Source organism: Mobula birostris, chromosome 26 (assembly GCF_030028105.1).
Source record: "Mobula birostris isolate sMobBir1 chromosome 26, sMobBir1.hap1, whole genome shotgun sequence".
NCBI classification, from domain to species: Eukaryota; Metazoa; Chordata; class Chondrichthyes; order Myliobatiformes; family Myliobatidae; genus Mobula; species Mobula birostris.
The window spans coordinates 32631163-32657373 of record NC_092395.1 but is presented as its reverse complement, the minus strand read 5'-3'; the positions used below and the strand labels follow the sequence as shown (position 1 = coordinate 32657373).

The window sequence follows — 26211 nt, the reverse complement described above, 5'->3', positions numbered from 1 at the left end:
GTGGTCGCTCATCCTTCTCTTCTTGATTGATGCTCTTGAAGCAGGTGGAAACTTCCGACTACGGCAGTGAGGGGCTGAAGATGTCCTTGAACACTCCAGCCAGTTAGGGGGTGAGGATTTATAGTACGCTGCCAGGTATACAATCAGCACCTGACACACTGTGTAGGTTCACCCTCTTGAAAGATGTTTTGACGTCAGCCTCTGACATAAAGTCACAGGGTCTCCCTTTTAAAGCACGCATAAAAAGTGTTGAGCTCACTGGGGAGTGAAGCATTACCGCCATTTATGCTATTAGGTTTCATCTTGTAGGAAGTAATGGCATGCAAACCCTGCTACAGCTGCCGTGACATTTTATTGTCTCTCTAACTTATGCAGAATTGTCTTTTTGCTCTCACAATGGCCTTCCATAGGCCACACCTGGACTTCTTGTAGAGTTCTGGATCGCTGGTCCTGAATGGCACAGTTCTAGCACTCAGCAGACTGCAAATCTTTTGGTTTGGGATGATTCGGTATGTTCTCGAAGACACACACTCATTCACACAGGTCTTGATGAGGTTGGTGACTGCTGTGGTATATTCATTCAGATTTGAAGATGGTCTAGTTCACAATTCAAAGCAGTCCTATGTCTTCTGTCTCTCTCGACCATACTTTCACCGTCCCCACCACCGGTGCTGGTATCTGTGGCAGAGGAACACATGATATAATGAGAAGAATTTTCTTTTGCATTGCTACTTTTGCAAGGAATAACAAATGCAAGGAAATGAGGGATTTTCCCTTGGATACAGAGAAGATTGCATTATGGAAGATCTTTTTATTTTTTGTATATTATCGGACCTCTGCTGACCTTCTGAAACTATTGTCTGTGTAGAATTGTTCCAGGACCTTTATTTAACCTAATTCTTAAAGAGATATTAAGGTAAAGGAAATTGTAATCTTCTGAGAGGATTTCCTCCTCTGAGCAGTATAATAGCAAATCGTATAAGAATTGAGAGCCTTTTAATATTGAAACACCTGTTGTTGATACCTGGTAGATGTATCACACAACTTTGGTTAATTTAATTTTCAGATCTGGAATGATTTTATGAACCGTTCTGGTGAAGAGCAAGAAAAGTTTTTACATTATTTGGAGGAAGAGGCAAAGAAGAAGAACAAAAGGAAAGTGTGCTCAAGTTCCCAAGATGCAAAAGGAGGTAATAAATTACCCTTGAGAATGGGAGAATACATTGGGCTTTTCAAGCCGGCTCTGCTATTTAATTAGGTCATGGCAGGACAGGACCTCAACCTTCCTCTCATACTTCTAACTGGTAAAAAAATTTATTTATTCAACAAAAGTTTCAGTTGATCTTGGATCTAATCTTTTGGTGTGACACAAACACAGCAGACAAGAGGACATGAGTTGAGAGTTAAAGGGCAAAAGTTTAGGGGTAACATGAGGGGGAACTTCTTTACTCAGAGAGTGGTAGCTGTGTGGAACGAGCTTCCAGCAGAAGTAGTTGAGGCAGGTTCGATGTTGTCGCTTAAAGTTAAATTGGACAGATATATGGACAGGAAAGGAATGGAGGGTTATGGGCTGAGTGCAGGTCGGTGGGACTAGGTGAGAGTAAGAGTTCGGCACGGACTAGAAGGGCCGAGATGGCCTGTTTCCGTGCTGTGATTGTTTTAAGTTTATATGGTTATATGCTGGAGTCTGGAGCAATAAAGAAAATGCTGCAGGAAGTTTGGGGGGGGGTGTGTGATGGGTGGTCAGGCAGCATCAGTGGAGGGAAATGGGAAATCAGTGTTTCAGGTTGAGACCCTCCATCTTGACCAAGTTCTGAGCTCCTCCAGCATTTGTTTGTTGGTCCATGTTTCTACTGTCTAATGTGTAGGAGTCCTACTTTCACATTTCACCTGTGATGGCTCTGATCTTAAAATGGCTCTTGTTTTGAACTCCACTAGAAGCATTAATTTCTCTTTATCATTTAAAATGCCTTGAATATTTTGTGTCTCTCCCTTCCCTCACTCAAGGGAATATTACCGAATTACTTAAGTGATTCACAAAACTTGTTATTTACAATTGAAGCATAATTTCCTTCTCTTTGAATATCAGCCCAATGATAATGGCCAAAATTCCATAGCCTTTTAGAAAAATATGTAACGTATGCATTTTTTAGTTATTTCAATGCATCCAAATTGCTTGGATGTTATGATTCCTAGCTTCTCACCTTTTTCAAGATATCTCCCACTTTCAAACACAGACCTCCTTTTGTTGGTTTTACCTATTCTAAGAATCTATAATTTCACAATTACTTGCTCCTAACCATACCAGTACCTGAGATCTTGACTTAATGTTTACATTTTATACTTATAACTCAACTGCTTCAGACTGCTTAATTAAAAAATATTGAAAGGCTGAGGCATCAAGATAAAATTAGCGGAAAACACCATTTAACACATCATATTATTCAACAATGTCTATAACAAATCCATATCAACACACACAAAATTCAGGAGGAGCTCAGCATTCAGATACCATCTATGGAAACAAGTAAACAATTGACTTTTCGGACCGAGACTATTCTTCAGTCCTGATCTGCTGAGTTACTCCAGCATTTTGTGTGTTGATGTGGATTTGTTATAGACATCGTTGAATAATGCGATGTGCTAAATGGTGTTCTCCGCTAATTTCATCTTGGTGCCTCAGCTTTTCAACATTTTTTATGAACAATTTGTTAATAATGATCTGTAGATTTTCTCATGTTTGTGATTAATAAATCCATATCTCTGTTTCCACCTTTTAACCAATTTCTTACCAATACTGTAAGGTTGCCTAAAATTTTTGTCGATAATCTTTTTAATAGAACCTACTTATGTCTCTGTGTTTGCTTATAAATACCCCATAGATGCTCTTCTATCCATCATTTCAGTGACTATTTCAACAGAAACAACATTAGTAGCCTGACTTACAAAAGGAAACCAAGAAGGTCATTAAGAGAGAAAAGATTAACTATGAAAGGAAGCTAGCAAATAATATCAAAAGCTTTTTCAAGTATATAAAGAGTAAAAGACAGGTGAGAGTAGATATAGGACCGATAGAAAATGATGCTGGAGAAATTGTAATGGGAGATAAGGAGATGGCAGAGGAACTGAACGAGTATTTTGCATCAGTCTTCACTGAGGAAGACATCAGCAGTATACCGGACACTCAAGGGTGGCACGGAAGGGAAGTGTGCGCAGTCACAATTACGACAGAGAAAGTACTCAGGAAGCTGAATAGGCTAAAGGTAGATAAATCACCTGGACCAGATGGAATGCACCCTCGTGTTCTGAAGGAAGTAGCTGTGGAGATTGCGGAGGCAATAGCGATGATCTTTCAAAAGTCAATAGATTCTGGCATGGTTCCAGAAGACTGGAAGATTGCAAATGTCACTCCGCTATTTAAGAAGGGGGCAAGGAAGCAAAAAGGAAATTATAGACCTGTTACCTTGAGATCGGTGGTTGGGAAGTTGTTAGGAGTCGATTGTCAAGGATGAGGTTACAGAGTACCTGGAGGCATATGACAAGATAGGCAGAACTCAGCATGGATTCCTTAAAGGAAAATCCTGCCTGACAAACCTATTACAATTTTTTGAGGCTAGGCAAGGGAGATGCAGTGGATGTTGTATATTTGGATTTTCAGAAGGCCTTCGACAAGGTGCCACACGAGGCTACTTAACAAGATAAAAGCCCGTGGAATTACAGGAAAGTTATATACGTGGATAGAGCGTTGGCTGATTGGCAGGAAACAGAGAGTGGGAATAAAGGGATCCTATTCTGGTTGGCTGCCGGTTACCAGTGGTGTTCCATGGGGATCAGTGTTGGGGCCGCTTCTTTTTACATTGTACATCAACGATTTGGATTATGGAATAGATGGCTTTGTGGATAAGTTTGCTGACGATACGAAGATAGGTGGAGGGGCCGGTAGTGCTGAGGAAATGGAGAGTCTGCAGAGAGACTTGGATAGATTGGAAGAATGGGCAGAGAAGTGGCAAATGAAGTACAATGTTGGAAAGTGTATGGTTATGCACTTTGGCAGAAAAAATAAACGGGCAGACTATTATTTAAATGGGGAAAGAATTCAAAGTTCTGAGATGCAACGGGACTTGGGAGTCCTCGTACAGGATACCCTTAAAGTTAACCTGCAGGTTGAGTCAGTAGTGAAGAAGGCGAATGCAATGTTGGCATTCATTTCTAGAGGAATAGAGTATAGGAGCAGGGATGTGATGTTGAGGCTCTATAAGGCACTGGTGAGACCTCACTTGGAGTGCTGTGGGCAGTTTTGGTCTCCTTATTTAAGAAAGGATGTGCTGACGTTGGAGAGGTTACAGAGAAGATTCACTAGAATGATTCCGGGAATGAGAGGGTTAACATATGAGGAACGTTTGTCCACTCTTGGACTGTATTCCTTGGAGTTTAGAAGAATGAGGGGAGACCTCATAGAAACATTTTGAATGTTGAAAGGCATGGACAGAGTGGATGTGGCAAAGTTGTTTCCCATGGTGGGGGAGTCTAGTACGAGAGGGCATGATTTAAGGATTGAAGGGCGCCCTTTCAGAACAGAAATGTGAAGAAATTTTTTTAGTCAGAGGGTGGTGAACCTATGGAATTTGTTGCCACAGGCAGCAGTGGAGGCCAAGTCATTGGGTGTATTTAAGGCAGAGATTGATAGGTATCTGAGTAGCCAGGGCATCAAAGGTTATGGTGAGAAAGCGGGGGAGTGGGACTAAATAGGAGAATGGATCAGCTCATGATAAAATGGCGGAGCAGACTCGATGGGCCGAATGGCCTACTTCTGCTCCTTTGTCTTATGGACTTCTTCACACACCCATGTGATCAATTCAAATTTGTTCAAACTCTGCCTTTTTCTTATACAATTCTTATACAATATGATTCTTATACAATATCATTGTTTGGCAAGTTAACTAATAAATGTGATTTTCATTTAAGCTTCCTTTTAATGTAATGAATAAAGCTTGAAGCAAAAGTTTTTTTTGTTACCCTTTTGGGTGAAGTCATAAGTTTGCACAAGTTTGTCACTGGATGTTGAATATTCGAATTCTTCTGTTTCCACCAAGCCTTATGCCCAGGAGTAGCTAATTGTTTCGTTTCATGCTTTTAATTTATAATTTCTTGCAGAGCACTCTGGGTGCACAGGCAAGGAGTGTTTTCAGAGGATTGACAGAAGATTGCGTACTACTCTAAGACGACGTCAGATCCCCATGGTTAATATTCCTTTCTTATCCAGTTTTAGTGTGTTGTGTGGCAGTATAAAACATATCCTAAAACAGTAATTGCTGGAACACCCCATATATATAAAAAAGAACTAGGTTGTGATTTGACAAGTCAAATATCATTCTAAAAGATAGTGTAGATTTTACCCTTATTTTTGGGATTTGTGTGACAATGATTCCATCTTTTCCATGAAAGAAAAAATATAACCAAGTGTATATCTTGCAAAACTATTTGTCAGCACAAGTAAACTTTTGTGGGTGGGACTAGAACACCTACAAATTCTACCTCGTTTTTTGTTTCAGAGGCCATATTATACAAAAAAAATTGTATTTTAAGGCATAATAGCAGGTGTTGCAGAATTATTCCTGAAAGTTACATCATTCTATTACATCAGTTCAATAAGTACAAGTTCTTAAGTGATCCTAATTGCAGCAAAGTATATTTGAAATTACAATTTTATGATGAATATAGTCTTGGATGTGTCCTTTCTTCAGGGTACCCTGGAATTTTTGGAAGAGGAATTGACTGGATTCTTTGCCATGAAACCACAATCTGTGTACAAGGCAATGCTGGAAAACAGGTAATTGATTTTTTTTTAAACAGTATGTCACTTTTTTAACGCTGACATGGAACAGTTTAAAGAGTTTCTTTTTACCCCTATGTTCCAAATGCTGAGTTGTTTTATGTTATGTAATTATAGGAAGAATAAAGATGGATCAAAACAATGTGAAATGGATGGACTATAGTGTAAATAGTCCTATTTTTTGGTAGATTCTCAGCCATGTCATGGATTCAAAATAGTTGTATGTCAAAAGTGACCAAATTGAAAGTGAAATTCTTCCTTGTACAGGAGGGAGTGATGATGAAAGACCACTTCAGTGTTCAGCTTTGTTTTATGTTGAAAGAAACATCTAGCTGCTTTGTGTAAATGTGAACATTTGATGAGCTGTTAATGATTTGCACGTTTTCCTTTTCCAGCTATGAGAGATTGTTGCTTCATGCTCTGTGTCAGTATTTGGATCTCATCTCACAAAGTGAGTGAACTTGTCAACATGATTTTATTATCCTGCCTAATTGCTACATTATTGAACTTTACATGCAATTCAACAAACCTTTGTACAATCTTTACAGGTTCTGACTGCAATGGAAAAAGACAAACTGAAGTAAGCAACAAAGGCACAGATTTTCTGCCCCCAGTACCCCTTTTATCTGTCTACTTGGAGCAGCAGAGTTGATTGTATGAAATCTGTCCCTCCCTAGCTAATCCGTAAATATAGGATGAACCTAATCAACTGCAGCCAAAAGACTAATATAAAATATTCTCCCTGCTGCGTGGTCACAAGGAACTTAAAAAAAAAACCTTGATTTCTGAATAAAGTTATAAATTATTTTATACTTTAAACCATAAAACTTCCTTCAAGGTTCAAAAAATATATTACCCTGAATTTTCTTTTAAAGCTTTCAAGTGCATTCAGAATCGCATTTTTTAGTAATGTATCTGATATGATTGTACAATTGACTATTATGATTACTTAATAGAATTTATTACAATATTTGTTACCCACTTTTCACCATGCCTCGTAACAAAGTTGCCTCATATTGATTATTCCTCTTACCCTTGTAACGCTTGGAAAATTTCTCATATTAATTGTTAAGCCCTGGCTTCCACTTAACATTGCATAGACCAGGGATACCAGCTGATGTCAATTAGGAAATTACAGCATGTAGTGTGTGTTGTTTCTAAGATGCAGGTTTGGTAGAAAAAATGTTTTAAAATGTTTGTAAAAAAAATTTGAAGTTAGAAGCAATTAGGCATTGTGGAAAATAAGTATTGACATTGTAGGATCTAATCTTTGAAAGATTTGTTTTTAAACGTGAAAGATCCTCTGGTTTTGTGTGCATCTTAAAAAGGCTTGGAATTAAATATTATGTGGATGGTATTTTGTGAATCATGCTGTAAGAATGTTGTTACTACTTTGGAATACTTGCTTTAGTTTATCATGTTGTGACCTTAGTTACCAGTGGTTTTAAGTTTTAAAAAAAGATAGTTTTATTTTATGAAGCGTATGGTGCTTAATAAAATTGTCAAAATAATAGGTGGATCTTCAGTTGAATAACCATCTGTGAGTCATTTTCATTGTGTGGAATTTTACTATTTTATCATTTTTCTCAGCTGAAATAAATATGACTGAGTCACACTCACTGGTCCTCTAAAACCTTCATTCCTTGCCTACTGGATCTGTGTAAAAGTTGCATAAACATGCTGTTTGGATTTCTATAGTTACTGGCAATCAGAATAATCAGCCACAGAAGTGCCATATTGCAACAAAGCTTCACGTTATCATTGATCTCCTGCTCATTTTTGTGCAGTGAACTAGTTTTGCCAAGCGCTACCACAGTTAACATTGCAAAAACAGTTAAAGGTGCTTTGCAGGATAAGTGCTGACCAACTCTCAATATCTATACTCGGTGACCACTTCATTAGATACGGGAGTGGAACCTGGGATGCTCTTCTGCTTCTGTAGTCTATCCGCTTCAAGGCTTGACATGTTGTGTATTCAGAGATGTTCTACTGCACCCCACTGTTGTAATGCATTACTGTTGCCCTCCTTTCTGCTCGAACCAGTCTGGCCATTCTCTGCTGACCTCTCTCATTCGCAAGGTGTTTTTGTCCATGGAACTCACTAGATTTTTGTTTGTTTTTCATGCCATTCTCTGTAAACTCCAGAGACTGTTGTGTGTGAAAATCCCAGGAGATCAGTTTCTGAGATACTTAAACTACTCCATCTTGCACCAGCATTCATTCTACGGTCAAAGTCACTTGGTCTGAACAACAACTGAACCCCTTGACCATGTCTGCATGAGGTGCTGCCACACAATTGGCCGAGCACAAACTCACATTAACAAGCAGTTGTACCTAATAAAGTGGCCACTGATTTACAGTTTGGGTGCATTTTCTTAACTAATTTTTTTTTTCATTGGTAATTCTGGAAATGTTGCTTTTAAGTGACTGGATAAGCCTCAATACCAAAGAAAAAATAAAGGACCAGCAGCATGCTAAAACAAACAAAAATACTTGAGATGAAAAGAAACACAATCATTGCCAGAACTAATGGAAATGTATTTTGCATGAATGTGCATGTATTTTGAAATTAGGGCAGAAAATGTTGGAAATATGTGACAACCAGGTAACTAATGGAAGAATCCAATCGAGGTCTTTCAAAAGGCTGGGTAGAGGAAAGTGTAGTCAAGGAAACTTATCTTAGTGCATACTGATCAGTAGGCCATATGCTGAAATAGAAATAGTCTTTAAGGGAGGGAACCCTGGTACAAGATTGAAATTAGCAGCAAAAGTAATTTTTTTTTTTCTTAGCTTCGACAAGGGCAAGCAGCATTGCTGAAAAAATTATCCTTGTACTAGTGAAAAAGAGGGAGAAGTAGGACCAAGATTGACATTGTTCCAAATTTTGTTCCGGATTATAGTTGATAGCTTGGATCCATAGGTTCTCAAAGCAACTGTTTTTTTCTGGGAGGGGGCAAGGTGGAATCAAAGCAGTTGTTCAATGAAACATTAAGTAAAGCAGATGAATAAGTCAGTTTGGGAGTTGGAAAGGGATGACCTCGCTGATTATAAAATTTGCAGATTTCTCTAAGGTATATTAGAAAATGGCATTTGCATGAGGTGAGTTTTAAGTGTGTTGAGCTATAATAACTGCAAACTTGTGTTTCAGCATTTAGCTTAGTCTTGGATCTTTCAAGTTCTTTCAACAGGCTGAAAATTAAACTTTCAAACTCTGCCCACTAGGCCTCCACTTGAATTGACTTGATAGCAACAGCCAACTATAGCATATCATTTGAACATTGGGAAGTTTCCTTCAAATTCAGATGAAGATGCAAATTACTTTAAAGCACAGACCTGATTTGTGTTCTGTGGAGTGAATAGGATAGTAGGAAATGATTATCCTAGCAAAAAAAAACATATTTAGGAATATTCATTTCAGGACTGAAGAGGGAAGGGGCAGAGGCCCTATAAAGAAGGTGGGGGGAGGGTGGGAAGGAGAAGGCTGGTAGGTTCCAGGTGAAAAACCAGTAAGGGGTGGAGGAGGGGATAGGCAGGAAAGGTGAAGGAATAGGGGAAAGCACAATGGGTAGTAGAAGGAGGTGGAACCATGAGGGAGGGGGCAGAGTGAAACTGGGATGGGGGATGGGAGGGGGAGGGAATTACCGGAAGTTGGAGAATTCAATGTTCATACTAAGGGGCTGGAGACTACCTAGATGGTATATGAGGTGTTACTCCTCCAACCTGCGTTTAGCCTCATCATGGCAGTAGAGGAGGCCATGTATGGACATATCCGAATGGGAATGTGAAGCAGAGTTGAAGTGGATGGCAACCGGGAGATCCTGTCTGTTGTGGTAGACAGAGCGGAGGTGCTCGACGAAGCAGTCCCCCAATCTGCGTCAGGTTTCACCGATGTAGAGGAGGCCACACCGGGAGCACCGGATGCAATAGACGACCCCAACTCACAAGACTCACAAGTGAAGTGTTGCCTCACCTGGAAGGACTGTTTGGGGCCCTAAATGGTGGCAAGAGAGGAGGTGTAGGGACAGGTGTAGTACTTGCGCTTACAGGGATAAGTGCCAGGTGGGAGATATATGGGGAGGGACGTGTGGACCAGGGAGTCGCGGAGAGAACGATCCCTGCGGAAAACAGGGGTGGAGAGGGAAAGATGTTCTTAGTGGTGGGGTCCTGTTGAAGGTGGCGGAAGTTGCAGAGGATAATGTGCTGGATCCGGAGGCTGGTGGGGTGGTAGGTGAGGACAAGGGGAACTCTGTCCCTGTTGTGGTGACGGGAGGATGGGGTGAGGGCCGAAGTGCAGGAAATGAAGGAGATGCGAGTGAAGGCATCATTGATGACAGAAGGGAAACCACGACCCTTAAAGAAAGAGGACATTTGAGATGTCCTGGAACAGAAGTCTCATCCTGGGAGCAGATGCGGCGGAGACGGAGGAACTGGGAATCGGGAATAGCATTTTTGCATGTTGCAGGGTGGGAAGAGGTATAGTTGAGGTAGTTATGAGAGTCAGTGGGCTTATAAAAGATGTCAGTGGACAGTCTGTCTCCAGAGATGGAGACCGAGAGATCGAGAAAAGGGAGAGAAGTGTCTGAGATGGACCAAGTGAATTTGAGGGCTGGGTGGAAGTTTGAAGTAAAGTCGGTGAAATTGACGAGCTCAGCATGGGTGCAGGAAGCAGCACCAATGTAGTCCCCAATGTAGCGAAGGAAAAGTTGGGGAGCAGTGCCAGTATAGGTTTGGAGCACAGACTGTTCCACATAACTAATGAAGAGGCAGGCATAGCTGGAGCCTATGCAAGTGCCCATAGCTACACCTTTGGTCTGAAGAAAGTGGGAAGAACCAAAAGAGAAGTGTGAATACCAGTTCCGCCACCCGGAGGAGAGTGGTGGTGGTGGGGAACTGGTGAGGTCTATTGTCCAGAAAGTAGCAGAGGGCTTTGAGGCCGTCTTGATGGGGAATGGAGGTGTATAAGGATTGGACATCCATAGTGAAAATGAAGCAGTCGGGACTGGGGAACTGGAAGTTATTGAAGAGGTGGAGGGCATGGGATGTATCCCAGATGTAGGTGGGGAGGGACTGAACTATGGGTGACAAAATGGAGTCCAGGTAGGCAGATACAAGTTCAGTGGGGCAGGAGTAAGCAGAAACTATGGGTCTACTGGGACAGTCAGGTTTGTGGATCTCGGGGAGGAGGTAAAACCGGGCAGAGCAGGGTGTGGGAATTATGAATTTAGTGGTTGAGGATGGAAGGTCTCCGGAGTTGATAAGGGCAGTAATGGTGTAGGAGACAATGGTTTGATGTTTTTTGGTGGGGTCCTGTTCCAGGGGTAAGTAAGAGGAGGTGTTAGAGAGCTGCCGTTTGGCTTCAGTGAGTTAGAGGTCCATCCACCAGACTTATTATAAAACCTTCGATTTCGACCTGATTCAACTGCTTCATTATCATACGTGGCTGTGCACATGTGTGAGTGCAAAAGATCAAATCCTGATTAGTGTGGAGCTAAATCTTCATTCTAGACTTGACCTTCTTTGTAAAATTTTATCCTTAAATCTTAAAATGTTAACAGATGCAGCAAATGAATGAAATTTGTAGCTTTCAGATGGCAAGTTAAATTTTATTCTACAAAAATTTTACAGCATATTTCTTTTATTATAATTTTGAATGAATGAACATTCCCACATTTCACTAAGCTCAAATTGTAATGACCTATTTTATTAGACAATAAGGCACTTCCAAATAGCTAAATCTCATCCCTTAAGTCAAAGTTGTGTGGTTTCTGAATGTCCAGCTGTGAATCAAGGAGTAAAGTACTTCTTAATTCACATACACTCCGTGTTTTGGAACTACTTAAAGATTTTCCCCCAATGTTGAATACAATGACTCAATTGTTAAGCACATTACCTCTAACTGATTTAGCAAGATAGCAGCATAAATCAAATATTTACACACAGGATTGTTATTTAGAACAAATGCACAATTCAATTGAATATCTTCAACGGCAAGGTTCTACTTGGTTTATACGTTGCAAGGGCTTTAAGTGGTAATGATGAGCCATATCTCAGCAAATGGTGGAAATATCGAACAGCGTTGCTTCAAGACTTGAAGACAAGATGTTCAACTGTACGATTTTGAGACAGTTTTATCTCTTGGCACAGATGGAGGTTGTTCAGACTAATGTATACACTGACTCCTCGTGGAATAATCCCAAACATCCCATTACACTTGTTCTTTCCAAAAGTAATGCAAGACTCTCAAACACATACCTAATTCTTCTGTGAATTTCAAAATAAATCTATATAATCCCATATTGCTTACATTTTAAATATTTAATTTATATTGTGAAACTTTCACCACATCCACATGTTCCTTTAATATTTGGGTTATTAAAAACAAATTCACTAGAGAGTTTTGATTCAATAAAATCCATTTCAGTTCCAAGCAGGGTTAACTGTGCTTTCTGGTCGATGAACACACGTACGCCTGTGAAGTAAACAAAAGTTTATGAATAGACTGGATGACACTGAGGAACAAACTATATTCAATGCTTTCCATTGATAAAACAGATAACAGTCACAATTTCACTGCAATTGCATGATGGATTTAAAACAGTGTTCAACAAAAGCAATTCTTAAAGACAGAGACAGAATTCCCAGTTTTCTGGTACAACCATCAAACCCAACCCAGATGTTAAGTGTTCATAATTAGCAGGCCAATAATATGAGACAATGAGGTCTTAAAGCTAACGTACAGTATTATGTAAGACTACACTTCTAGCAAATTGAGGATTTTCAGTTAAGATCAAGATAAAGCATGGTATTTTACTCCACTGCAAACTACAGATTATTGATACTCCATACCATCTTGATTAACTTCTTCATCAAACTTTCCTTTCTCCGTTGCATACTCTATGACATATGACAGACCACTGCAGCCACGTGTGCGGACTCCTACCTTCAAACCAACCTGAAATACAGAAAAAAAAATGGCTTGAAACAATAAATACTCACAGAACATCAAACAAAATGAAATTAGAGACTACCACAGCTTCAGGCGTAGATTAAATCACAGTTTTTATGTAGGAATAGGTCTGAAAAGCAAATGTAATCCCAAAAGTTATGAATAAAGTACAGCATTTCCCCCAATTTAAAAATGTTATCCTACTTCTTCAAATTCACCATCATAGCGGCAGTTTGACTTTTTCAATGCCATACCCAACTATCCATCTTTCCATTTGATGTCATGCCAACACATTCCATAAGACCACAGGATATAGGAGCAGAATTAGGCCATTTGGCCCATCGAGTCTGCTATGACATTTCATCATGGCTGATCCAATTTTCCTCTCAGTCCCAATGTCCTGCCTTCTCCTCATATCCCTTCATGCCCTGACCAATCAAGAATCTATCAACCTCTTAGATATACATAAAGACTTGGCCTCAACAGTTGCCCATGGCAAAGAATTCCTCAGATTCACCACTCTATGGCTAAAGGAATTCCTCATCTCCATTCTAAAAGGATGCCCCTCTATTCTGAGGCTGTGTCCTCTGGTCTTAGGCTGTCCCACCACACAAATCATTCTCTCCACAACCACTCTATTAAGGCCTTTCATCATTTGATAAGTTTCAACGAGGTCACCCCTCATTCTGAATTCTAGTGAATACAGGCCCAGAGCCAAACACTCTTTACATGACAAGCCATCAATCCTAGAATCATTTTCATGAACTTCCTTTGAAAACTCTCCAGTTTCAGTACATCCTTTCTAAGATAAGGAGCCCAAACCTACTCATGATAATCCAAGAGTGAGGCCTCACCAGTGCTTTATAAAGTTTCAACATTACATCCTTGCTTTTATATTCTTGTCCTCTTGAAATGAATGTTAACATTGCATTTGTCTTCCTCACCACAGACTCAACCTGCAAATTAACCTTTAGGGAATCCTACATAAGGACTCCAAGTCCCTTTGCATCTCAGTTTTTTGTATTTTCTCTCCATTTAGAAAACAGTCTACTCTTTCATTTCTTCTACCAAAGTGCATGACCATACACTTCCCGACACTATATTCCATCTGCCATTTCTTTGCCCATTCTCCCAATCTAAGTCCTTCTGTAGCCTCCCTACTTCCTCAAAACTACTTGCCCCTTCACCTGTCTTCATATGGTCTGCAAAATTTGCAACAAAGTCATCAATTCCATCATCCAAATCATTGACATATAATGTAAAAATAATCAGTCCCAATGCACACCCTTGTAGAACACCACTGGCCAACAAGAAAAGGCTCCCTTCATTCCCACTCTTTTCCTCCTGCCAGTCAGCCAGTGCTTCGTCCATGCTAGAATCTTTCCTGTAATACCATGGGCTTGTAGCTTGTTAAGCAGCCTCACGTGTTGCACCTTGCCAAAGGCCCTCTGAAAACCCAAGTACACATCATCAACTGATCCTCCTTTGTTACTTCTTCAAAGAATTCCAACAGATTTGTCAGGCAAGATTTTACCTTGAGGAAACCATGCTGACAATGGCCTATTTTATCATGTGCCTCCAAGTACTCCGAGACCTCGTCCTTAATAATCGACTCAAACATCTTCCCAACCACTGAGGAAATTAGTAATTTAGTCAAACATCTTTGGGACAAAAGTTCACTAATACTCCTCAATAAAAACACATTTTTTGAGCCATTGAAAAAAAAATTAAGCTTATTGACAGATATCCTAGAAGGCAATTAAAAATGTAAACAGTCTGATTAAATAACAGCATTTTACAAAATTGACCTCAAATTATTAAAAATTATGTTTTAAGTTTACATAGACTATTATAAATTTGAAAGAAAAATTTGCTGTTCTGGTATCCCTATTGTATGCCTTTTAAAGCATTTAAAAATGCTTTGCTACCAATGAATACATTTTGGAGTGCCATTACTGTTAAACTCCATAGCCATTTTGTTTTGGTTTAAGTGCAGCAAGCTCACACAAATAGCAATATGACAAACTCTTTTTGGTAAATATATTGAAAAATAAATATTAGTCAGAAAGAATAATTCTGCCTTTTCTGAAAAATAAAGCCACAGGATCTTTTAATCTACCTGTAAAGTAAAATGGAGCTCACGTTAACATCAATGGAGTGCCTTCTGGAGTGACGATAGTTTGCATGTTCAAGTCTCTAGATGTGTAATTTGCATCCACAACCTTCTTATCTATTTTTTAGCCTTTTTAAAAAAATGTTTTGACATTTGATGTGAACAAAGTTCCTAGATTTCCCACTTTTCTTTTTACAGAAACAGTTGTGTTAATTCTGTAGTTCAAACATATACAACATACTTAAGTAAATAAGCTTGTTAATCTTTTATGTAATAGAGTTCTTCCAATTCTCACCAAGTGATAAAGGGTGTGAGTTCTTATCAAACACTGACAGCAATATAAACATGCAGCCAGTAATCACTACCAGCTGGCAAAAGAAAAATGACTTTTCATTTTACAATCAATTCGCTATTAATGGGATATGTAACAAGGCTTCAACACATTGAGATTCCTACTAATACACAAAAACAGAGGTAGATTTTTGATATTGCCTTTTTCAAGTAATAATTATGTACATATGTTAATCATATATTACTTTGAAATTCATTTTCTTGCAGTCATTTATAGAAAAATGAAGAAATACAACAGAATTTACAAAAAACTATACATAAGCAAAGACTGACAAACAACAAATGTGCAAAAAAACAATATTGGAGTCCTTGAAAGTGAAATTGTAGATTGTGGAATCAGTAATGGTGAGTGAAGTCTTACATACTGGTTCAAGAGCCTAATGGTTGTAGGGTCATAACTGTTCCTGAACCTGATGATGTGCGACCCAAGGCTCCTGTACCTCTTACCCAATGGTAGTAGCAAGAAGAGAGCATGGCCTGGATGGTGTGGCAGCACACCATGTGAACATGTTCAATAGTGCGAGATCTTTGTCTGTGATAGCTGTATCCACCACTTTCTGTATCCTAACTGCAACCAGTTAGGATACTTTCCTCTGTGCATCTATTAAAAGTTGGTCATAGATTTTGGTAACATGTCGGATCTACGCAAACTTCTAAGAAAACAAAGGCACTGTCGTGACTTTTTTGTGTTGGCACTTACATGCTGTTCCCAGGACAGATCCTCCAATATGATAACACCAAGGAACTAAAAACTACTGACCCTCTCCACCTCAGATCCCCTAAGGACTGGCTCATAGACCTCCAGCTTCTTCCTCAAAGTTCAAACTAAGATTTATTATCAGAGTACTTACATGTCACCACATACAACCCTGAGATTCTTTTTCTGCAGGCATACTTAGCAAGTCTATAGAACAGTAACTGTAAACAGGATCAATTTTGTGCAAATGCAGATATAAATAACGAGTGTGAAATAAAAATATAAAAGAGTTCTTAAATGGGTTTGTTCAAGAGCCTGATGGCTGAGGGGTCGTCCTGTGGTAATCAACTCTTTGCTTTGACGACATTGAGTAGGTGGTTGTTGTTATGGCATCATTCATCCAGATTTTCAATCTCTCGCCTATATGCTGATTCATCACCAGCCAACAACAGTGGAGTCATCAGCAAACAAATATGGCAATGGAGCTGTGCTTAGCCACACAATCACCGGTATAAAGTGAGTAAAGCAGCAGGCTAAGCACAGAACCTTATTATGAGTGAATTACTCAGGCCAACAGTAATTTTATATATTGTATGATCAAAAGAAATAATCTGAATGGAGAATTCCCAGAGTCAAAGAGACACACAACTGAACCCAATTACTGTGCTTAAGTAAAGATAAAAAAAAGAACTATGTACCACAAAAGTTGGCAAAAGTAATTTAGGACATAGGTTTTAAAAGCAACTTCTTTAGACCAGGTGGAAAATATCGGTTTCAACGTAGTCTTTGATAACATGGGCTTGGTAAATCTGAGATTCATTATCGTAACAGAGGAGGTTCTTCCATAGCTGTACAGTTGAGATTCGCGAGTGCCACCTCTCAAGAAATACCGCCAGACCTTTACAATCTCACCCACACATACACAAGATCCACTCTTCCAAAGGAATTTACAGTTCATGTTCATCATTCACAGTATGAGTAACAAGCCAGTGCTACTTGGGGCATAAAATCTTTCATTAACTATACTTTTACTTACGCATTCTGGTCTCTCTTGTAGAAGACTTCTAATTCTGTTGACAGCAGATGAGGTCTGTGAATGAAAAATAAATGTAGAGTCAAATGCTAGAAGACTGAACAAGTGAAGAATAGACTTCAAAACTAGTAAAGATGAACTTAAAGGCAGATTTAAAACTAGTTTTTTTAAAATTCTGTTTTTGCCATCCAGATAGCACCAGCAAGGTCAATACTTATACTTATCCCAATCTGTCCACATGGTGGTGATGAGCCGCCTTCTTGGATCATTGCAATCCTTCCAGTAAAGCTATTCTCACAAAGCTCTTGGAATGGGAATTCCAGGATTTAACCCCATGGTGATGAAGAACCAGGCATACTTGAAAAGGTACCTGCAGAAAGCGGTACTCTTGATGCTCTTGTCTAAGTGGTAGAGGTTGAAAGTTTGGGAAGTACTGTCAGAGCAGTTTAGGCAAGTAACTGCAGTGTATTTTGAAGACAATACATACAGCTGCCACAGTGCACTGGTGAGGTAGAGAATGAATATTTTTAAAGTAGTGGTAGTTGTGGTATCAGTTAAGCAGACTGTTTGTCTGTGATGGTGTCAAATTTCTTGAGAACTGTTGGAACTGTACTTTTCTAGACATGGGGAAGGTTTCCATCAAACTTGTCTCCTGATACCTACAGCGTTTTCAGCATCAAAAAGACATGAGTCACTCAGCACAGAACACCAAGTCTCTGATCTGCTTTGGTAGCTACCATATGTGTATGGCTGATCTAGCTGAGTTTACTCACCAGTAGTGACTCCAGGATGTTGGTGGCATGGGATTTGTTGATTGCAATACCATTGAATATCAAGGACAGATTATTTGACTTTTGTTGGGGATGGACACCAGCAATTTTGTGAGATGCATGGAGTGCTTCACTTCCTCAGGAGCTACATAATTTGAATTCAATTTGCAAACAGTGAATTTGCAATCCATTTCTGATCTTATCCTCGAATGAAGATCACTGATGAAGCTACTGAAGATGGTTAAGCTTAAGGCATTGCTGAAGAATTCCTACAAGGATGTCCTAGGGCTGGGAGACTGACCTTCAATTACAACAAACATCTTCCTTTGAACAAAGTATGAGACCAACCCTTGATGCCGACTAAATTTTACCAGTGTCTCTTAATGCTATAATGGTCACAGATCAGGTGCATTTAATTTTATCTTGCCTCTGAAATTTAATTTCTGGAATTAAGTGGTCTGACAAAACCTAACCTGATCATCTGTGTTCAGTTTATTGGCAAATACATGCTGCCTGACAACACCGAATGATACTTGAAAGCAAACTGATGAGGCGTTAATTAGGTTGAATTTGTCCAGAGTTTTGCTTACAAGACACATCACATCATCAGACAGATGTCAGTGTTGTAGGCCTGGACCCACAGCCTTGATGTAACCAATGCATCCAACTATTTAGAGTCACAGAGTCATAGAAAGCTGTGACAGCACAGAAGCAGGCCCTTAGCCCATATAGTCCATGCTGAACCATTTAAATTGTCTAGTCTCACTGACCTGCACCCGGCCCTTAGCCCTCCATTACCCTCCCATCCATGTACCTATCCAAACTGAACTTAAACATTGAAATCAAAATTGTATCCACTACTTGAGCTGGCAGCTCATTACACATTCTCATGACCCTCAGAGTTAAGAAGTTTCTCCTCATGTTCCCCTTAAACTTCTCACCTTTCACCTTTAACCCATGACTACTAGTTGTAGTTTCACCCAACCTCAGTGGAAAAAGCCTGCTTGCATTTACCCTATCTATACCCCTCATAATTCTGTATACCTCCTTTAAATCTCCCCTCAATCTTATACGTTCTAACCTTATAAAGTTCTAACCTATTCGGTCTTTCCTTATAACTCAGGTCCTCCAGTCCTGGCAACGTCCTTGTAATTTTTTTCTGTACTCTTTCAATCTTATTTACATATTTCCAGTAGGTAGGTAACCAAAACTGCACACAATACTCCAAATTACACCTTACTTGTATAAGTCTTATACAACTTCAACAAACATCCCAACTCCTGTACTCAATAGGAAGGCCAAAGTGCCAAAATCTTTCTTTCCTATTCTATCTACCTGTAATGCCACTTTCAATTAATTATGGACCTTATTCCCATATCCCTTTGTTCTACCGCACTCCTCAGAGCCTTACTGTTCATTATGTATGACCTACCCTGGTTGGTCCTCCTAACGTGCAACACCTTACACTTCTGCCATTTTCCAGCCCATGTTTCCAACAGACCCAGATCCCGCTGCAAGCACTGATAGTCTTCCTCACTATCCACTACACCCCCAATCTTGGTGTCATACACAAATTCGCTGATCCTATTAACCACATGATCATCCAGATCATTGATATAGATGACAGCAACCAACCCAGCATCAATCCCTGCAGCACTCCACTAGTCACAACTTCCAATAAGAGAGGAAACCATCTACTACCACTGTCTGATTTCCCCAGCAAAGCCAATATCTAATCCAATTTACTATCTCATCTTGAACGCCAAGTGACTGAACCTTCTTGACCAACCTCTCATGTGGGAACTTGACAAATGTCTTGCTAAAGTCCATGTAGACAACATCCACTGCCTTGCCTTCATCAACTTTCCTGGTAAATTCCTCAAAAAACTCTAAATTAGATTGGGTAGACATGACCTATCACATACAAAGCCACAGTGACTATACCTAATCAGTCCATGTCTACCCAAATATTCATATATCCAGTCCCTTAGAACCTTCCAATAACTTTCCCACTACTGACATCAGGCTCAGTGGCCTATAATTTCCTGGTTTATTCTTAGAGACTTTCCTAAACAGCAGAACAACATTAGGTATCCTCCAATCCTCTGGTACCTCACTTGTCGCTTAGGATGATTTAAATATCCCTACCAGGGCTCCAGCAATTTCTGCACTAGCATCCCACAAGGTCCGAGAAATTTGTCCATATCCACCCTAATTTGCCTCAAGACAGAAAACACCTGCTCCTCTATAATCTGTCTTGGGTCCATCATCTTGCTGCTGCCTTCCCTCACTTCTATAGATTCTGTGTCCATCTTCTGAGTAAATACAGACACAAAAAAAATCCATTTATGATCTCCCCCCATCTCTTTTGGCTCCATGCAAAGATTATTTTTCTGATCTTCCAGAGGACCAGTTTTGTTTCTTGAAATCCTTTTGCTCTTAACGTATCTGTAAGCCCTAAGGATTCTCCTTCACCTTGTCTACTAGAGCAATCCCATGCCTTCAGTTAGTTCTCCTGATTTCTTTCTGAAGTGTTCTTTTGCATTTCTTATACTCAAGTACCTCATTTGTTCCTGCCTTCCTCTACCTGCTATGCACCTTTTTTCTTCTTAACCAGGTCCTCAATATCTATCAAAAACCAAGGTTCCCTAAAGCCGTTATTCTTGCCTGCCTTTTATTCTGAACTTTGTACTCTCAAAATTTCACTTTTGAAGGCTTCCCACTGACCAAGTACGCCTTTGCCGGAAAACAACCTGTCCCAATCCAAACTTGCCAGATCCTTTCCGATACCATCAAAACTGGCCTTTCTCCAGTTTAGAATTCAACCCAAGCATCACACCTATCCTTTTCCATAATTACCTTGAAACTAATGGCATTGTTTCTCAATATCATAAGAAAAGCAGAATTGGTTGAAGACCGTCTATGATGGTAGAGATCTAAGGATAGTGGACTGACTACTCAAGACACATTAAATGTTCCTGTTCTGCACATTTAATCTAAGATTTTGAATTTAACAGCATAAATGTAAATCTTATATATCATAAGCCTTCCAAATACTGTTTCATGGGCCCAAGGTTTGAAAATGGGATGTTTAATGCATACCTAGAAAAAAATTGGATTGTCACAATGGGAAAGAATAGTAAAAAGGTAAAACTATCGTGAATACAGAATATTGTAGAGCTGAGTATTTATTATTCCTACCAGGCACAAGCGATTGTATGAATCAGAGCTGCTACTGCTCAGAAGCAGGTAAAAACAAAGCATCAATTGCTTTTTCTAGATAAGATTAAAAATTCCACAGCAATATTCTTCTGTGGAAGAATTGACATTAATTATTACTGCAATGTGGCTATTCTATTTATACATACACAAGAACAGAGTACCTTTCGAAAAGCAATTGTTATATGAATTGCTCCTGGAAATGAGTTGTTTAAGACAGTAATACTTATTGGTCTAAGCAGCTTTCACCACCAGCGGATGTCAATTGTTGATGGAGTTTATATAATATTATATCACATAATTATTAGGCGTTAAGAATGCTTTTGGATACCTTGATTCAAAGACAGAATAATTTCCACAGTTAACCATTTCCTTCACTACAATTACATCTATTAAAGCCCAAAGTTCAATCAGAAGTCTGAAGTCATAGTCCAGTAGCCAAAGCCTGGAGGGCTGGTGACCCAGAGGCCTGTCCTGGATTTGAAGGACAGTTCACGTATGTGGATGGGAGGAACAGTGCAAGAGAGAAAAGGAGCTTGTTTTGTTGTTATCGTTTTGTTGCTTGTTGTGGTCTGTGTTGTTCTGCCAAGCATTGTGGACATGTTATGTTGGTGTCAAAATGTGTGGCGACAATTGTGGGATGCCCTCTGTACATCCTTGGGTGTATTGGTTGTTGATGCAAATGACTCGTTTCACTGTATATTTCAATGTATATCTGATCAATACATCTGAATCTGCATCTATTAATGTTTGCACTATTCCCTTTGCCCCAAGCTTCTGTGGAAAGCACAAATGCAATGTATTTGTACTAAGCTATTAAGTTAAAATGCATTTGAATCTGCAGATATTTAAAAATTCTTGGGGAATTTAAAAAAAGCAAAGAATTTGTCGTCATCAATCTTTCATCTTAGGAGGCTCCTCAAGGTTAAAGATAATTTCCTTCTCCTCCAGTTTTGTGGGTTCCAAGATGCTTAATGAAGCACAAAAAAAGGCAAAATAAGGGGTCTATAGACAGTCACTGATGGGGCAAGAGGTTACTACTTGATGGTTAATACTGAAGGTGAAGCATTCCTCCTTCAATTCTCATTAGATTTTTATGAGCTACTGTAAAGATCGGGTTCTCCATGCCATTCAGAATGTTCCTTCTCCATTTTGAGTAGTAATGAACTAGCAGACCAATGAGGATGTTAAACTATTTTCCTTCCCTAAATACTCCCACCCTCCAATAGCTGGGAGAATCTGAGAATATATTTTAATCATCTTCTCTCTCTTCCAAGTAAGTCCTTGCTGTGTCAGGGCTAGTGTTTACCTACTTGTACAAATTTCTGTTCATGTGTAGATTGGTAGTTGTCTGTCATGTCCGACACTGACAGAAAACCTATGTTGGGTGTATGGGGTGTCCAGGGAGGGTAGCATCTCTGACGAAGGGGCTCATTGTTTCCATTCTGGGACAGTTGGTTTCCGCCTCTCTCCCCCCCAGACACTCTGTTCTCACCTGTAGCTCCAAGTAGCTGTTAGCATGCGACAGTGGCCACACCCTGTCCCCTTTGACAGGCAAGCTAAACCAGGTGAGGGTAGCCGGACAGCCAGGTGAGATAGGGACATGCCCATCCTAGCATGCAAAGACAGCTCCAGAGGACTGGGCAGATGAGATCAATAGTAACATCCAAAGGCCAGGAAGGCAGCTCTGCAATGTTTTGTTGAGAGAGAAGGCATGACAAGGTACAAAAATCATGGTCAACCAAGGAAGACCCCAGTTGTGACAACAACTCATACCACTGGACCCAGAATTCCAAGGTCGAGAGACTGGAACAGCCCCAGTGAAGAAACAACTCTGTGTATTAATTACACATTGGTAGAGACCACTTCTCAAAATCTTGGGGGGGGGGGGGGGGGGGAGTCTTCCCTGGTCTTACTATGCAGCATTTTTTAAAACAAGGTAAACAGCCCAAAACTGCATACAATTCTCCAGGTCCACCATGGCAATATAAAATTCATTCAACTGCATTAAGATATTTACCCATAACTTCTCAAATACCATTACAAATACAGTATTTGACCATTGCACTTGTATTTTGGCCTCTTGAAATGGATTTTCCAGAAAATTCTAGAAAATAGACCTGACCTACTAGAGTGTCATTGAGAAATAAGAGAAACCGACTCAATACAAGCATGAGCAAAGGAACCTCGTTTTCTGCACTACAGACGTCTAGACTCAACATTGAACTCTACTACTTCACGTAACCTGATTTCTGGATCTGCAACAGTCATCCATTTGTGAAGTCAGGTTAGGTTGTTTTTCCCTTCCTCTCCAGGAGTAGAGGACCTGCGCGGCCCAACCTGATGACTTTGTCCTTCAGCTCCGCATACTCCCATATTCTTTTGTCTGTCTTTATATTCTCACTCTCTAACTGCTCGCAGACTCGCTGACCACTTTACCTCGTTTACAGTTTACCCCATAGTCAGTCCAGCTTTTTCTTATCAAAGACGCAGTTCAGGCGTCCTTGCAGCTTATTATTGTCATGTGCACCGAGATACAATGAAAAGTTTTGATGCATGCCATCCAAAAGGGTCATTTCTTCTCTTGCCTTCTGTAGTTCTGAGAAGGCTTTCCCATCTGAAAAACTGACCCCGTTTCTCTTACCGCAATACATAACCTGCTGAAGTCCAGCGTCCCAACCTGCTAATTTCTATTACCGATGTAATCAATATGCCGCGATGATTTTCGTGTGCCAAACTGTACTGTTTAGTTTAAATTAATTCAGATAATTAACGCAATCTTACTAGCACCAGGGCTGCTTTGGTCGGTAGTCTGAGTCTCCGAGAGGTCACCGCTTTCACACTTGCCCTTACAGCCATGTTGTTTCTGTGACACAATCAACGCCGCGGCTTTTCACTGGTGGACGTCGAGCCAATCGCAGGCCGTCTTGTTTGGTCCTGACAACCGGGCCGCGCGTGTCTACTGTTTCCCTCAGTGGAGCCATCCATTGTTGGAATTCACTTGTTGTCACCTCGTACACCGATAGCGACTGTCCAGATCCTACCCTTTCCATTTCTGATCCCTTGATAAGACTGGTGTGTGTGTTCCCTTGACTTCCCCTTCTTTAATTCCACATTCAGGTCCTTGGTCTTACTGACACTTCGTGCAAGGTTGTTGTTGCGACACCAGTCAACCAGCTGATCTATCACTCCTCTCCTCGTCACCGTCTGAAATTTTGCCAAAAATAGTTGTGTCATCAGCAAATTTATAAATGGTGTTTTGGCTGTGCCTAGCTACACAGTCGTAGGTGTAGAGAGAGTAGAGCAGTGGGCTAAGCACACATCCTTGAGATGCACCAGTTTTGATTATCAGCGAGGAGGAGATGTTAGAAAAAATTTCTGAGTCGCATTCACAGTGGTCTCCCAATAATGAAGTCAAGGATCCAGTTGCAGAGGAAGGTACAGAGGACCAGGATTTGGAGCTTGTTGATTAGTGCTGAGGATATGATGGTGTTGAACGCTGAGCTGTTATCAATAAACAGCAACACACATCAAAGTTGCTGGCGAACGCAGCAGGCCAGGCAGCATCTCTAGGAAGAGGTACAGTCGACGTTTCAGGCTGAGACCCTTCGTCAGGACTAACTGAAGGAAGAGTTAGTAAGAGATTTGAAAGTGGGAGGCGGAGGAGGAGATCCAAAATGATAGGAGAAGACAGGAGGGGGAGGGATGGAGCCAAGAGCCGGACAGTTAATTGGCAAAAGGGATATGAGAGGATCGTGGGACAGGAGGCCCAGGGAGAAAGAAAAGGGGGAGGCGGGGAAACCCAGAGGATGGGCAAGGGGTATAGTGAGAGGGCCAGGGGGAGAAAAAGGAGAGTGAGAGAAAGAATGCGTGTATAAAAATAAATAATGGATGGGGTACGAGGGGGAGGTGGGGCATTAGTGGAAGTTAGGGAAGTCGATGTTCATGCCATCAGGTTGGTGGCTACCCAGACGGAATATAAGGTGTTGTTCCTCCAAGGTGTGGCTTCATCTTTACAGTAGAGGAGGCCGTGGATAGACATGTCAGAATGGGAATGGGATGTGGATGGGATATGTCTATCCACGGCCTCCTCTACTGTAAAGATGAAGCCACACTCAGGTTGGAGGAACAACACCTTATATTCCGTCTGGGTAGCCTCCAACCTGATGGCATGAACTTCGACTTCTCTAACTTCTGCTAATGCCCCACCTCCTCCTCGTACCCCATCCGTTATTTATTTTTATACACACATTCTTTCTCTCACTCTCTTTTTTCTCCCTCTGTCCCTCTGACTATACCCCTTGCCCATCCTCTGGGTTCCCCCCCCGCCTTTTGTCTTTCTCCCCGGACCTCCTGCCCCATGACCCTCTCATATCCCCTTTGCCAATCACCTGTCCAGCTCTTGACTCCATCCCTCCCCCTCCTGTCTTCTCCTATCATTTTGGATCTCCCCCTCCCACTCCCACTTTCAAATCTCTTACTAAGTTAGTCCTGACGAAGGGTCTCGGCCTGAAACGTCGACTGTACCTCTTCCTAGAGATGCTGCCTGGCCTGCTGCATTCACCAGCAACTTTGATGTGTGTTGCTTGAATTTCCAGCATCTGCAGAATTCCTGTTGTTTGCATCAATAAACAGCAGCCTGACATAGGCATTGCAATTGTCCAGGTGTTCCAAGGCTAAATGAGATTGCATCTACCGTAGACCTATTGTGTCATTAAGCAAATTGCAGTGGGTCCAGGGTCCTCACTTTGGCAGGAGTTGATATTTTGGAAATAAATTTACAAACTTTATCAAGCTTTGCCATGACTGAAAAGAAATCGTTGTGATTTTGTTGGGAGTAAAACTGCACAAAGTCATACATTGTTGAGTAGGTATTTTGTCATTATGAATGTGAAGGATCCAAAACTGTAAATTTAATCAGATATTTCTTGATCCTACAAATACAGTTCTATAATCTATATAAAACAAACATACCTTCTTCCTCCTTTTTTCTTGTATTAGCATCATGTCTATCTGAAGTATTTAGTATCCTCTCATTCATTTGTTAAGAATATTTGTCTTTATATTGAATTGCGAAGAACATTGCCACAAACTTTCTTCTGATCATTTGCTCCTACTCACCTTTCCATTTCTTAGTTTTTGAACGCACTCACTAATTATGCATCCACTGTTCATTCATTCTAACTAAATTTTGAGTTTGAACTTTAAAGGACTTCACCCCTCGCTGTTGCAATAACTACTGTATGTCA

At 40.4% G+C, this 26211-nt stretch overlaps 2 protein-coding genes across 2 annotated transcripts in view; one reads left to right on the top strand and one right to left on the bottom strand.

Annotated features, from left to right (window-relative positions):
• Nucleotides 1–7452, top strand: part of r3hdm4 (R3H domain containing 4) — a 36379-nt gene extending 28927 nt beyond the window's left edge. Inside the window, exons 4-8 of the mRNA XM_072244034.1 lie at nucleotides 1067–1190; nucleotides 5155–5240; nucleotides 5745–5830; nucleotides 6229–6284; nucleotides 6382–7452. Of these exons, the coding sequence (XP_072100135.1) occupies nucleotides 1067–1190; nucleotides 5155–5240; nucleotides 5745–5830; nucleotides 6229–6284; nucleotides 6382–6485 (456 nt within the window). The 3' untranslated portion in view covers nucleotides 6486–7452. The remainder of the gene's footprint in view (nucleotides 1–1066; nucleotides 1191–5154; nucleotides 5241–5744; nucleotides 5831–6228; nucleotides 6285–6381) is intronic.
• A 3963-nt stretch (nucleotides 7453–11415) lies between these two features.
• On the bottom strand, nucleotides 11416–24086 carry LOC140188232 (iron-sulfur cluster assembly 1 homolog, mitochondrial-like). Its single transcript, XM_072244306.1, has 4 exons — nucleotides 23747–24086; nucleotides 16977–17030; nucleotides 12680–12785; nucleotides 11416–12302 (listed from the first exon to the last, which is right to left on the bottom strand). The coding sequence occupies exons 1-4, from the start codon at nucleotides 23819–23821 to the stop codon at nucleotides 12154–12156; spliced, it is 384 nt and encodes a 127-aa protein (XP_072100407.1). The 5' UTR covers nucleotides 23822–24086; the 3' UTR covers nucleotides 11416–12153.
• Between the last annotated feature and the right edge of the window lie 2125 nt (nucleotides 24087–26211).